Here is a 14,893-nt window from a genome sequence, read left to right on the forward strand (position 1 = left end):
TTTCAGTAAGACATTCATCAGATGTCTTTGAGACGTTTATGATTTAGAATGTTTGTAAATCTGATCTTTAAAGATGTTAAGCAGATGCTAATTAAATTGTGATGCTTTCCATATGAATAGATCTAAACAGACATCTTAGAGGTGCATGTGTGCTATCTGGGATGTTGTATTAAGTGTACACCAGGTTTGTATAACTTCAAACTTAGAAAAATGTCTTAAAGGGTTTTACATTTTCAAGCAAGGCTTTGTCAAGGCAACATCAAAGTTTGTCTTGACAAACCTTCCTTTTTCTAGTCTTTAAGTTACAACAGTAAAATTTAGTATCGCATGTTCCATCACACTGTCAAGAATGAGAGATATCTCAGACAGATAAGCAGCACCAAACTGACTTTTTAACCTGTATATCCAACCATGCTCAGTGGGAGAGTTTGCACAGATTGTTTGAAGTTTAGAAAACAAGCGATGTTTTAGGCATGTGGAGGAAAGATCTACTGAAAACCAGACTTAAGAGAAAACTGCTTTCTGCTGCTCCACCTGACTGTACTATATACAAAACAGTCATATATTATTTTCAGCTCTAGTTAAGTCTAATTAGTATCACACAGAGAAGCTGCAATGTTTTCCAGTGTGGTGATTTAATAAGATCACCATGTACCAACATCACCACAAATGTTGCAATGACTTTTTATTTGATCGCTTTAGAGCATGAAACCGATTTTCAAATGAAATGTAATGTCACTGGCACTCAAATCATTCACACTGATGTTGATACAGTAAAATGCATGCCATTTGGTGCTATGTAAACAACTTTAAGGTTGAATTTCTAATCATTATAAACAAAGCACATAAAGGCCGAAGCTAATTAGAGCTGCCAAGCAGCTTCATTAGCAGAAATCCACACATCTAATGCTGCTCTATTCCCACTCCTACCAGGTTTATTTATAGGCGATGTCAATAAATCTCATTAACAAAGAAAGCTATTTTGCGTAGGCTTGCTTGGAGAGCCCCACTAGTTCATTTTTTGTTTTCGGCTAAAACCATTTCCTTGGTAAATCGCTCATCTTAATGCAAAAATATGCAGCTCATTGGCGATAGGAATGTGTTTCTCAGTGAAATGAGGAAAACGCTTTCTAGCAAATTATGAGCTATGGAAGCCATTAAGTATGACTCTGGGCTCCTGCAATGCAGTGCAATCGCTCTGTGCTTCAGCAGTCAGATAGGTTCCCCTTGACCAATCAGAGTGAAGAGCTGCCTATGTCACGTCACCTGGATTTCATTAATATGGAGACAATAGACATGTTGATGGCACCCACAGGACAAATACGACATCTCAGTCTCTTCACCAGTGATGTAAGCAGCAGACAGATGGGAACAATAGAACAAGCTCTGGCTAACGGTTTTAGAAAGGGATCCAAAATGGGAGAGGAAGACAGCCGTTCAGTCTGAGCATGTAAACAGCCCACTGTGTGTGTTGCTGTCTTACTGGTCATCCATCAAGGACATTCAATACAGTACAGTCCTCATGGATGACAAACACAAAGGCCCAGGAAGGAAACCTAAAAAAAAAAGGGATGTTCTTACAGGGACAGTTCACCCAAAAATGAATAGTCTGTCATCATTTACTCACATCCATGTATGTCTTTTTTCCTTCTATGGATCACAAAATGTAATTTTAAAAGAATATCCTTGCCACACTTTTCCATATAATGAAAGTAAATGGGGATTGAAGCTTTAGGGGAAGATTATCAGTGAATAACTATTTAAATGTTGATCTGTTCCTCACACAAAGCTATCATATGGCTTCAGAAGACTTGGAACATAGCCTACACGTTGTTTAGTACCCCCTACTTTAATGATACATTTGTGGTACTTTTTTGTTTCTTTCAATATATGGAAATGAGCGGCCAGAATATTCATCATAAATCCACCTTTTGTGTTCCATGGAAAAAAAGAATGAGTAAATGATGAGAGAATTTTCATTTTAGTGAATAATATGAACACATTTAGTGAACTCATGGGTGAGCTATCACTTTAATGTATTCATTGATTGAAACCAAAACAAGAGGGCCTCGTTCATTCTCATTAGCTACAGGAGCAATGAAAACAAAGAAACACGCCAAATAGGGAAGTGTGGCAACATTAAAAAGTGCCATTATGGCAGACCTCATTTCAGTGGCCTGCATTATTGCAGCAGCACTATTTTTGCTCATTCCCTTGGTCAGTAAAAATATCTTGGCCAGGCAATTTATATGTCTCTTGGAGCTGTCAACAACAACAAAATACTTTTATAATTTTCGTGTAGGCACAAAATAAATCATCTCTGGAGAGTGAATTTTTTAACCGGTCTTACTTGGCTATTCAGAGTGCTGAAATGCACACACATTTACTTCTGTGCATTAATACAACTTGTCTTTTCTTTTTCCTTTTTTATTAATTGCAATGTTGGCTATGTTTTATTCATTAGAGATGATTCATATAATCAGCTAGGTCCAGTTTCATAACAGATTAGAAACCCAAAGTTATCATAAATTATAATTATGATTTAATATTTCATCATATCACTTTTTTTTTCTTTTTTTTATAAATACTTTGAGTAAATTAGCCACTGGACTACTTGTATGATCATGTTTACCACTGTAATTGTGGTGAAATGAATGCCTGACATTGAAATCATCCAAAGTTATATTTTTCATAAAACAATCCTCCTGATATTAATCTCTCAATGATTCTTGAGACATCAGAAATTTTACCACAACTTTATCTGCAATTAATTTTTAAAATAGCAAAAAATAGCAATTGCACTTTGAAATGAATCAGAGATCATCAGTAGAATGTTCTGAACATAAACGTACCCAATCCAATACTTCTGTCACAGTCACCGTGTTTCCAAGGACTCTTAAATTGAAGTGGTTTTCGTCCTCTGTCTTCTGTTTCCCCTGGCCTACGTTTCCCAGAATGCACTGCTGCCCTCATCACTGACATCTGTTCCCCATAATTCTCACCTGTTCTCGTTTCCCTTAGCAGCACCTTGTGTATAAATACCCTCTAGTTTAGTTCCATCATTGTCACTTCTTGTTTGTTGTTGCATAGTTTGTTAACCCAAATGACTGTCTAGTTTTGTAACCTTTAGTCACTGTCTTCTGTGTATCCTCACATTCTTGTCATTGTGAATGAAAGGATTGCTGCACTTACTGTATATCCTGCTCTCTCACCTCATCTATACAAACATGACAACTTCATATACAAGGTAAAATAAACAAAATATAAATATGGTAATCTAGAGCTAGTTGTCACACAAGGAAGTTGTCATTAGTGCTAAATCTCAGCGAAATCTGGAGTCAAAACTCAAATTGCGCAAATGCGTGTTTTCTCTAGCCAGGTTTTGCATGTAAAATGCAAAAAGAGGTTTTTAAAAGAGTTCACAACCCTCTTAAATTAATTGTAAACTAAAATTTCAGAAATATAAACAATTTATCAATTACAATATTTGTTGGCCAAAACAACGTTTTGATATTTTGCTACATTACCATTTCCCCCCCTTTTTTTTTTTTCTTTTTTCAGAATCGTATCGTCCTGGTTCCCTGAGTGGAAATGAGACACTGCGTAATCGCATTGGGACATGCCCTGTGGGTCACGTGGTCTGAAGCCCTTATACAATCAAGCCAATTTATTTGGCTGATGGCACTTAAGCAACACCCCTAGGGAGCTAAGTCAGATTTTTAGCACGAAGGCACAAGCCTATGCAGCTGTTAGAGAGTATGGCCAGTTTACGCAGTATCTCATTCCCACTCAGGTAACCAGGGTTACGCTCCATGTAACCGAGACGTTCCCTTTAGTTGGAACACGAGATGCGTAATCACACTGGAAACAATATACATTCAGGCCATGTGAACAGTAGCTGCCAACTGTCTATGCCCATGTGGGAAGCATATAACAGCACACAAGTGAGCTAAAGCATCTGAATAAAACAGAGGGAATTATGAGTTTATTCCTGTTCCAACAGAGAGAACCTGGGAAGCAGGAGTCAAACCCTTAATCCAGATTATAAAATCTAACAAATGTATGCGAAGAGGACCATCCTGCCGCCATGCAAATGTCCTCCAAGGATGCACCTCTAGCCAAAGCCCATGAGGATGCCATGCTCCTCGTAGAATGAGTTAGAATACCTGAAGGCCAAGGTAAACCACGCGCTTTGAAATTGCACCAAGTGGCCAATGAGACAGTCTTTGCTTGGACACCAAAACACCCCTGTTGCAGCCACCAAAGCACACAAACAATTGCTCTGACTTATGCCACTGGCTAGTACGGTCAACATAAACTCACAGCACCCGAACTGGGCAAAGCATATGCAATCTTTCATGCTCCTCCGACTCAAACGGGGGAGGATAGAAAGCCTGAAAATTAATAGTCTGCGAGCAAAATGATGTAGAAACGACCTTGGGCAAATAGCCCAAGCGAGGTCTTAACACCACTCTTGAACACCTTGGTGCAAAATTCATACATGTGGGATTATAGATTTTAAGCATTGCCAGGACAACCCCGGTCCCAAAACTCTCTTGCAAAAAATCCAGCACTGTACTGACAGCGAAGTGAACTGGATCTTCACCTCACGCTGCAAACCAAGAAGTAAAAATACGCCACTTAAATGTATAAAGCTTCCTAGTTGATGGAGCTCTAGCAGAATGGTATCAACCACAGCGGGGGATAACCCATCATTCAAAAGTGTGCCCCGTTGAGGGGCCATACCCATAACTTCCACAGGTCTGGCTGGGAGTGCCAAATGTTGCACCGAGCCTGAGACAACATGTCTGTTCTGACTGGAATCTTCCTAGGCACTTTCTACATAGATGGCCAAAACAGCGCCACTAACAGAAGCTGAACCTGATCCTCCCGAATTCTCTGCAGAACTGCGTGCAGCAGACTGATTGATGGAAATGCATAAAGATGCATCGTCAGCCACTGATGCGCCAACGCATTGATGCCCAGCAGTGCCGGGGGCGAGAGGGAAAACCAGAGGGGATGGTGTGACATCTCACTTGAAGCGAACAGATTATCTTCCGCTCTGCCGAACCTTCTCCAGATTTGTTCCATAATCTGAGGATGTAATGTCCACTCTCCAGGCATCAAGCCCTGTCTGGACAAGAGATCCGCCCCCAAATTTAACCAGCCTGGAACATGCATGGCTCGTAGCTTATGTCAGCATTCCAAATTTACATTTCATTAGTTTGGAATTCAAACGTCTCAAATCCAGAATGGAACGCAAGCCGCCATCTTTTTTCAGGACCAGAAAATAATGGCCATAAAAGCCGCACTCTCTCTGAGAAGGGGGAATCTCCTCTATTGCCCCTTTTTCTAAGAGAGAATGAATTTCCTGAATCAAAAACGGGGCTTCCTGAACAGAAACATCTGTCAGAATAACCACACTGATCACTAACGGAGTTCGCCTGAATTGAATTACATAACCATGGTTTAACGTTCGAAGTACCCAGTTTGAAATGCCCTTCAGCTGCTGCCAAGCTGACAGATGGGTAGACAGAGGGATTAATGCATGACTCTTGCCTGCAACGCAACCTGTAACCAACAGATGGTGTGCTTGGCTTACTTTTGGCGACTTCCCCAAAACCAGCAGCACAGTGGAAGGAAGCCTTCGCTCCTCTAATACTGTGGCTGGTTGAAGGGAATTTGATAATGTTTTTGCCTTTATTGTGTTTAGGCATAAATGATGAGTGCCCCGAATGTATCTACAGCAGGGACACTGACAAAATGAATGTATTTGAATGGGGAAAAATGTATGAACATTTGGGGCAATGTTTATTTCAGAAAACTGGTTTGCCACAACGGCCCTGGCATTCTTTATGGGGGGGCAACGTGTGATGCTTATGTTCACTGTTTGTTTTGTGTACACTTGTGCTCGATGAACATCGAATTCTGTTATGCATGTCCCAAAACCCTTGGTCATGGAGACAGAGGCCAAATTTGATCAGGCAGTTATAAAAAGCAGTCACTCGGAATGTATTTACAGCAGAGGACGCCAGGTAAACCATCTTCCCTAGCATAGAATGGGGAAGAATGTGCGAACATGGAGAGCAATTGAGAGCAAGCAGACTCGCCACAACGGTCCCAGCATTCTTATGGGGGGACAACATGTGGCACTTATGTTCACTGTGTGTTTTGTGTACACTTGTGCTTGATGAACATTAATATCTGTTTTGCATGTCTCGAGACCCTTGGTCATGGAGACAGAGGCTGAATTCAGCAAGTGTTTAAAAAAAAAATGTGTATAATGTTTGCTCCCCAGCAAGCTGTGAGCGAAAACTGAACCATATTCTGACTGTCGGACATTCGAGGCGCATACAATGGCAAACTCATCCCGATACTGACCGAAGGGCAAACAGGAGAGAAACGGATATGTTTATACGGTCCAATTTTGTTCGCTGAATAGGGACTCATCCATCGTTACACAGCAAAACTGTCAGGCTCGTGTGTAGACCATTTTTATCATACATAAAAGTTATATAATGCATGCCCCGAGACCCTTGGTCATGGAGGCAGAGGCAAAACTCAAGCTGAAAATATCCAATGCTCGTTCACCAGCATAAATTACGGGGAGACTGAGCTAAATTGGTGTACTGAAAAAATGGGTTAGCTCAAAGTTATCCCTTAACGCAATGCGCTTGGTTGGACTACAAAACCATCATGCATAGATCCAACAGCTGACTGAAAAGAGCGACATCCATGCCGCCACCGAAAAATGCAGATATAGCAGTGCGCGTCTCTTGTCTCGTCAGAACGCCCGTGTGGTCCACAAATGGGCGAAAGGCAAAAAAACTAGTTAAAATACCTCGCTTTTTTGGATAGCATCCCAAAAAAATAATGTCACAAAGCGCTCGCGCATTGGTTTGCCTTCACTCCATTGGGGAATGTATACAGAATTTTTAATAGCGACGGCTCAAGACGTGCATGGTAACTCTTTCACATGCTTGTTTATCAGAAAATGGCCACTGAACTAGGCCTCAAAGCATGTCTGATGAGACTCTCGCTTTCACTCAAGGGGAGGGTGGCAAACACGAGGAAGAATCTGATGTCCGTTCGCACTCCAATCTTCTGAGACACAAAGCCGAAATCCCAAACTGCCCCCACACATGGAGCTCCAATCTGGAGCCCGTGGAACTGGAACAAGTGGGGATAACACCTCATGGTGAGAAATTGTGAGCCTTGAACAGCGCTGGTGTCCCCATCAGACCTTTGTAATTTTTGGAAAAAAATACGTTAAAATTGCTCTGAAATTACGCTGTATAAAATGACGTGAGTTGCTTCTTAAATTACATCCTGTGTTGCCACTCAAAAGGGAGAATAATAATGATCATCACTTCGATGTGAGTTGTTGGTACAACAGGGGCCAGACGGGATCGTGCACTGAAGAACAGAAAATTTTACTCGATGGTGCGAAGCAAGTGCCTTTATGGAGCACATGATGTAGCTTCCTAGGGGCATCGCTTAAGCACCATCAGCGAATAAATTGCCGTGATTGGATAAGGGCTTCAGACCAAGTGACACTCAGGGCATGTCCCAGTGCGATTAAGCAGCTTGAGTTCTTACGAAAGGGAACGTGAAGCGATGCAGCTGGTTGTGGGTGAGAAACTGATCAAAATGTAACTCCACTGTGCTTCCTATAGCACCACCTAGCACTCTGCACATGCATCAAGTATTAAGAAGTGTAATCGAGCTTGAAATCATGATCATGCATAGAGTCTGCAATGACAAGATGTACAGTGAAGGAGTTATATTTTGGTCTATTCTCACCCAAAACCCAAAACTGGATCGCTTCAGAAGACATGGATTAAACCACTGGAATCTGATGGATTACTTTTATGTTGACTATCTACTTTTTGGAGGTTTTGGAGTTCTGGTCACCATTCACTTGCATTGTAAGGACATACAGAGCTGAGATATTCTTCTAAAAATATTTGTGTTCTGCAGAAGAATATTTTTTTTTACTATAAATATAATTTGTCAATTTCTTTGACACAGATTGTAAAGAAATGTTTAGATAATTTCCCTTTTTATTATTATTAATTTTATTTTGTAACTCTGTTAGCTGTCAACACAGGAAGATTATCTTTGGTAACACTTAACTGAGCTGACAATCCATCCTGTATTCTACATTGAATTGAATGCTAAATTTGCCATATAATAAATATTTGACATTTACTTTTACATCTTTTGTATTTTGTGAGAAAATGGAAGAAGCAGGAGGTTGCTCCAAAACATACGTCAATACATCTGAACATGTTAAACAAATTAATCCAACATAATTCTTCCTTGATATGTAAAACTTGTATTTTTCTGTACAGTTTTGAAGCCTGTTTTTTCACAGAATTTAAGAATCAGTGCTCTACAAATCCAGGTACTGGTACCTTCAGTATACTGTAAAATGAATGTATAATAAAAACTAGAGAGGGAGTTGGGAGCCGTTTTTCTCTCTCTCATATTTGTACCCGTTTAGATGTGGACTAATTTCTAAAGTGAAATTATATGGGCAAGATCTCCACAGTGTAGTATACATTCCCTCTTCTGAAACGGCACTTTTCAGCATACTGTGAAATACTACCTGCTGTGAGGAATCTACAATCTGTAATTCATGGCTAAAACATATTGCTTAAAAATAAGTGGTTTCGATTCAGAAGAGAAAACTTCAAAAGCTGTTTTGAGAGCTCAACTGGGCCTCATCCATTTCCTAGTTTGATCTGATACAGGAATTTTAAACATACTCCAGGAGGTATTACTGTCTCATCTGGTTTATTTGTTGTCTGTATAGTTCTGATTTCACTTCATTCCACTGTGCTCTTGAAAACAACTGCACTGAATATCGTGCCTGTGTCTCAAAGCCGGATTATATAGCCCCTGTCTCAAAACTGAGAATTGACCTCTGCTGCTTTCACTCAAAGCTTATTAACATTTCATTGCACTTCTAAGTCTGTTTGATCTTTTTCTCAGAGGACCAAAAAAGTGCAGGAAATGCAGATATCCTGTGCATCAAATGGGATCCCTTCAGCTACAACCTACATCCTGAATGCTAAATTCTTAAGATTAAGTTCAGAACTAAAAAAGCAAGAGTAAACCAGTTCTACCTTTTAAATTACAGAGCACAACAGTCTGGTTCTGGAAGTAAAAAAATAATAAATTTCTCCATGGGAAACTGATTTTTAACAATAATTTATAAACCTTTAAAGATAGACCTACCATGATCTGAGTTTCTAATTTTTGGCCTCACTGGAAAAAAAAAAAAAAAAAGTTTAATTTATGTTAAAAACCCAGCATCTGTGGCTGCCAGAAATTGTTGACCATGTCTCAGGCTTTATGGTATGTAAATTTGATGCCAGTATATTTTATGGTTCACTAACATTTATATTATTAAATTATATGAACTTTATAAAAGTATCCTTTTCACTTTAAAATGTATTGTTAATCACCATAGTAACTACAAAAGACCACATAATGATTTAAAATTCATCAAAAGTGGTCCTTCTAGCAACAGTAATTCATACACATGTAGAGACAGTGCACAGTGTTACTCACACAAACACAAAACACCATCATGGTAACACATATGATGCTCAAAAAAAATAAAATAAATAAATAAATAAATAAATTCAATAAACATTAACTAAACTACATACAATGTAATGTACATAACGAATATTAAGTAAGTAGTATTCAGGAGCCCCTGCCCCATGTAGAATAAAAGAGTGGTCATGCTTTTATACAAATTATTAAGAAATTATTTTTTACATACAAGAGCGTTTTACGGACAAAACCCTGAAAAATGCCTGAAAAAACAATGTTTTCTCAATTCAAAATTCAGAATTGAATTAGAATCTAAAAGGCATTCTTAATTTAATTCAGAATGCACAACCCTGGCTGGGAAAGACATTGATTTCTCAAAGAACAACATGCAGCATTAGATTTTGGATAAAAAGTTTTTTAATAGATTTTTTAGAAAATCATAATTTACATATGCAGATTGTTAACAACAGTGCATCAAGACACAAAGAGCACATAACATACATCATCTACACAACATGGACGGTCTGATACACAGCCAAATGTCCTTAGAGCTTTAGCTGTGCAACTTTTGTCTATCATCCCCAGCACTTTGGCCATGTATTAAATTAAATTTCAGAACAGAAATCATCTTCACACACATTGGTTTTGATGGGCGCAGAGGGCCACTATTACACATCTGTGTGCCATATTCAACATTCCGTTATTTTTAAATGAGTAGCACTTGTTTTCCTGGATATCTCCCCAGTCTTCAGGGACGCCGCCACTGACAGATAAGTTACGTAATCGGCACAGAAGTCTGGAAAGAGCTTTTTCAAGTAAATACATCTGAGTCAGAGTCTGTAATCGAGACTGGCAGAGCATTTGATCTGAAAGCAGTGTAGGGTTCTTTGTGCCTATGAGACTCGGACCCAACTCACTGACTCTAGATCTGTCCTCCAGAGGTCCTCGGTGTCAGTGAATGTGTTTATGTGAGTCACGCTGACTTGAGAGCCTCAAAACCACAGAACTTCCAGCGTTTCTCCAACGTTGCACCAACGCCGCTAAACTCCTGCTTGAACATATTGGGCAGCCGAAGCATAAGTCTCTCCAATTCACTGGCCGTAATCTGAAGGAAGGAACACGGGGACAAGCTTACCCTCTGAAAAAAACATCCTAAATTAGCCTTAGCTGGTTTAAGCTGATTTATCTGTTCTCCCAGCCTGGCAAAGCTGGTCTAGCTGTTCTCCTAGCCTGACCAGCAGGCAAGTGCCCAAAATAACAGAGGAAAGGGCTTGAGGTAGGGTTGAAACCTGTCCCGGAATAAAGCCGTGACGTTCTGTATTTTGGCCAAAATGACGTCCCGTATTTAAGCAGCGAAACGCTCAAGGGGAAAACTGCTTGTTTTCTCTACTCTTATTTCAAGTAAATGACTGTTTAGATTAGGAAGAGATAAGGGGAAAAAGTGAACGTTGATGTTATAGTCTTTAAAACATTTCTTCAAACTGTATCTTAAGGTTCTAGTCAACTATTCTTATCAAAAAGACCCCATGACATGGCTTGACAAGCAGTTTTACTATTCTATACTGATGTTTTTCCTTTTGAAACAAGTTGAGATAAGATAAATCAAAGGGTGTGTACCTTCTTTTTAAATAGCCAATCACCTTAGTTTTCGTTACAGCGCAGGAAAATTGTACTTGACAACTCAAATCATGTGAAAGCAAATAAGACATTTTTTAAATGAATTAATTCTACACACTTCTTATAATTTAGCAAGAGGGGACCTTTTTTTTTTTTTAACACAAACCTGAATATTCCCATGCCAAAAGTAAACAATACTTTTGGCCTGTTTTACTAGAAGAGAAAGACTTTAGTACTTTAAAAAGTAAATTTGGTCAGCTTATGCAAACTAGCATATACAGTGTCAAGAAAAAGTATGTGAACCCTTTGGAATTACCTGCATTTATGTATAAATTTATCTTAAAATCTGGTTTGATCTTCATCTACGTTACAATAATGAACAAACACAATATTTTTTGATTAATAACACAAATTACTGTATTGTTCCTGTACATTTTTAAAACATCATTCAAACATTCACAGTGTAGGCTGGAAAAAGTATGTGAACTCCTAGGCTAATGACATCAATAAAAGCTAATCAGAGTCAGGAGTTGGCAATCTTAGCATCCAGTTAATGAAACGAGATTGGAGGTATGGGTTAGAGCTACTTTGACTTATAAAAAGTGCTCAAACATTTTGAGTTCGCTATTCACAAGAAGGATCTGCTGATGTGGACCATGCCTCGCAAAAAAAAGAGTTCTCAGAAAACTTACGATCAAGAATTACTGCATTGCATAAAGCTGGAAAGGGTTACAAAATTATCTCAAATAGCTTTGATATTCATCGGTCCACAGTTAGAAAAATTATCTATAAATGGAAATGATTTAATACTGTGGCTTCTCTCCCTAGAAGTGGCCATCCTGCCAAGATGACTCAAAGGGAACATGGCAGAATGCTCAGTGAGGTAAAAATGAGACAGCTAAAGACTTGAAGGAACCATTGGAACTGGTTAACATCTCTTTTTATGGGTCTACTATATGGCAAACATTGGCATGGTGTTCACATGAAAACATGCCTGATGTTTGCCAAAGACCACTTTGACACTCCACAACGCTACTGGGAAAAGGTTTTGTGGACTGATGATTAAGGTTGAGTTGTTTGGGAAGAACTACATATGTTGTAAAAAGAGTGCCGCATACCAACATGAAAAGGGAGCATCATGATTTGGGGCAGCTTTGCTGCTTGGGGGCCTGAACCGCTTGCCATCGTCGAGGGAAAAATTAATTCCCAAGATTATCAAGATAACCTACAGGTTAATGTCAGGGTGGCTGTGCGTCAGCTGAAGCTCAGTAGAAGTTGGGTGATGCAGCAGGACAATGACCCTAAACATAGAAGTAAATCTCCTACAGAATGGATTCAAAAAAAGAAAATCCACCTTTTAGAGTGGCCCAGTCAGAGCCCAGACCTTAATCTAATAGCGACGCTGTGGTATGACCTTTAAGAGAGCAGTTCACACAGACATCCAAAGAATATGGCTGAGCTGAAGCAGTTCTGTAAGGAAGGATTGGCCAAAATTTCTTTCTGAACGTTGTGCAGGTCTAATTCTCTGTTAATGGAAACACTTGGTTGAGGTTACTGATGCTGAAGGATGATTGACCAGTTATAAAATCCAAGGGTTCACTTACTTTTTCCACAGCACTGTGAATGTTTAATGGGAGTGTTCAAAAAACACATGAAAGATTACAATTGTTTGTGTGTTGTTAGCTTAAGCACATCGTGTTTGTCTATACTTGTGACTTTGATGAAGATGAGATCACATTTTATGACCAATTGATGCAGAAAACCAGCTTATTCCAAAGGGTTCACATACTTTTTCTTGCCATTGCAGATGGCTTCAAAGCTAACAGACATGGACTAACAGCTACAGAAAGTTTAGCAGCCTAGTGTACATAAGAACACATACTGTTGTATATTTGCATTATGCAGTGGCTTTGTTCACCAGACTATTGGAGTTAAAATAGCTATGCTGTGTGGCCACTGTTGTTTGCCACTGGGTGCAAATATTCACGTTTTTTCATGGGGTCAAAAAGAGGTTATTTTACATTAAAATTATGCATGACAAAAACAGTATATGACAATTGTTTTAAGTCCAATTTTTTCCCCATTATGACTGCAAACTCATTGTCATAACGCCTCGATTCATTAATTAACACAAACAATCACCTTTGTATCAAGTCTCTGGATGTAAGACCACAGATATTCAATGTTGGCTCCAAATGGATGCACATGGAGGAAGGTGGATATAATTCCTGTGTAGAGAGACAGACAATAGAACAGGCTTGTGACTGAACATATGTGGCCATATTTGCCACTGAATAGTAGGCAAGGCAAAAGATGCAGCCTGCACAGTCATAAATATGCCGCTTGGAGCAAAAAAAGCATACCTCCCCCTCTTAAGCTGATTACTTCTGGAGAGGTCCTGCAAAGGTAAAGCACTGATGCAGAGACAGAGAAATAAGTGCCTTGCCTGAAGGGCCTGGGCCAATATTTATTTCCTTGATTTATAGGTCGTAGCACTGCCAATTACAAAGGAGCCTAATTCAATTGCCTCTGCTAGACCTACTTTCACAAAGCCAAATTTGAGGAGAGAAGAGGAGTTTTCAAGATGTCCACTTTGATTTTGAAATTCAGTGCATAATAGCTGAGACTGCACCGCAAGAAATTAATTTCTTAATCAGTATTTAGGCTTGCTTTCCAGTTAAAATATCGAAGCATCCTTGAAGAAAGATACATTTACTCGAGAAGCAAAATTGTGTACTATAAGACTTTCAGATAAATTAGGTCTATTTTACTTTTAAGCAGAAATCAAATTTTGTGAGATTTATTCTTAAAATAAGGATACTGTATGTTCTTTTATAACAAGTTTTATTATCTTACACAATTTTGCTTCTCAAGTAAATTGATTGTGTTTTAAGGATATTTTATATATTTTTCCTGGAAAACAAGACAAAAATACTGATTAAAAAATGATGTGCACTATTACCTCTCTGTTCTGCTACAGTGCATTGCTATGACAGAAATAAACATATCTCTGTTTTTAAATACTCGTAAAAGTAATCTAACCAAACAGTTATACTGATTTTAAAGAAAACTTACTTCAATGGCATATTCAAAAAAGTGACAAACAATATCTGGAGGCTTATTTGAAATGATGTTTACAAGGCAAGCTAATCCAAATAAGAAAATTAAATTTCTTCCTCAGATCTAACAGTCTACTGTGGAAAGATTTGTGTTCTACAGTCCGTCCATTCACATCGTTCTACTCAAATAAGTTTGGCTTTTCTGCTGTTCTGGTTGAGAGCCTCTGACTTTGTCTGATGTTGCCTGTTCTGCCAATGCAGTATGTGTGCAGTGTTGGGGAGTAACTAACTAAAAGTAACAATGCTACTAACTTAAATACATTTTGAGCAGAATGTCAGTAGCTGTTTTCAAAATAATGAAGCTTTCCCAGCAATGAGCTACTTTTTCCAACAAGTAGCAGTGGAACATAACAAAACACTACATCACTGTCAACCTTACAATTGAGCAAGTAAACACATTCCCCAAGAATGTACTCTCTTTTTCAAGTAGCATTGAGAAGTCCAATGACTCAGTTTCATTTTAGCAAATTGATATTCTGTATTGCTTAAAGGTGCTGTAAGTGATTTCAGCCATTCTACTTCCACGAGACTGAGCTGTTGGATTAGCCACGCCCCCTCTTTCCAAAACCCGAACTCCAAAGATACCAAAA

General features: G+C 38.9%; 1 protein-coding gene across 1 annotated transcript in view; it reads right to left on the minus strand.

Annotated features, from left to right (window-relative positions):
- Window positions 1–9,972: 9,972 nt before the first annotated feature.
- The window catches only part of enox1 (ecto-NOX disulfide-thiol exchanger 1), a 154,701-nt gene continuing 149,780 nt past the window's right edge, over window positions 9,973–14,893 (minus strand). The window contains exons 14-15 of the mRNA XM_051708513.1: window positions 13,327–13,412; window positions 9,973–10,672 (exon numbers count right to left, since the gene is read on the minus strand). Of these exons, the coding sequence (XP_051564473.1) occupies window positions 10,541–10,672; window positions 13,327–13,412 (218 nt within the window). The 3' untranslated portion in view covers window positions 9,973–10,540. The remainder of the gene's footprint in view (window positions 10,673–13,326; window positions 13,413–14,893) is intronic.

The sequence above is a fragment of the Myxocyprinus asiaticus genome, chromosome 10, assembly GCF_019703515.2.
Source record: "Myxocyprinus asiaticus isolate MX2 ecotype Aquarium Trade chromosome 10, UBuf_Myxa_2, whole genome shotgun sequence".
NCBI lineage: Eukaryota > Metazoa > Chordata > Actinopteri > Cypriniformes > Catostomidae > Myxocyprinus > Myxocyprinus asiaticus.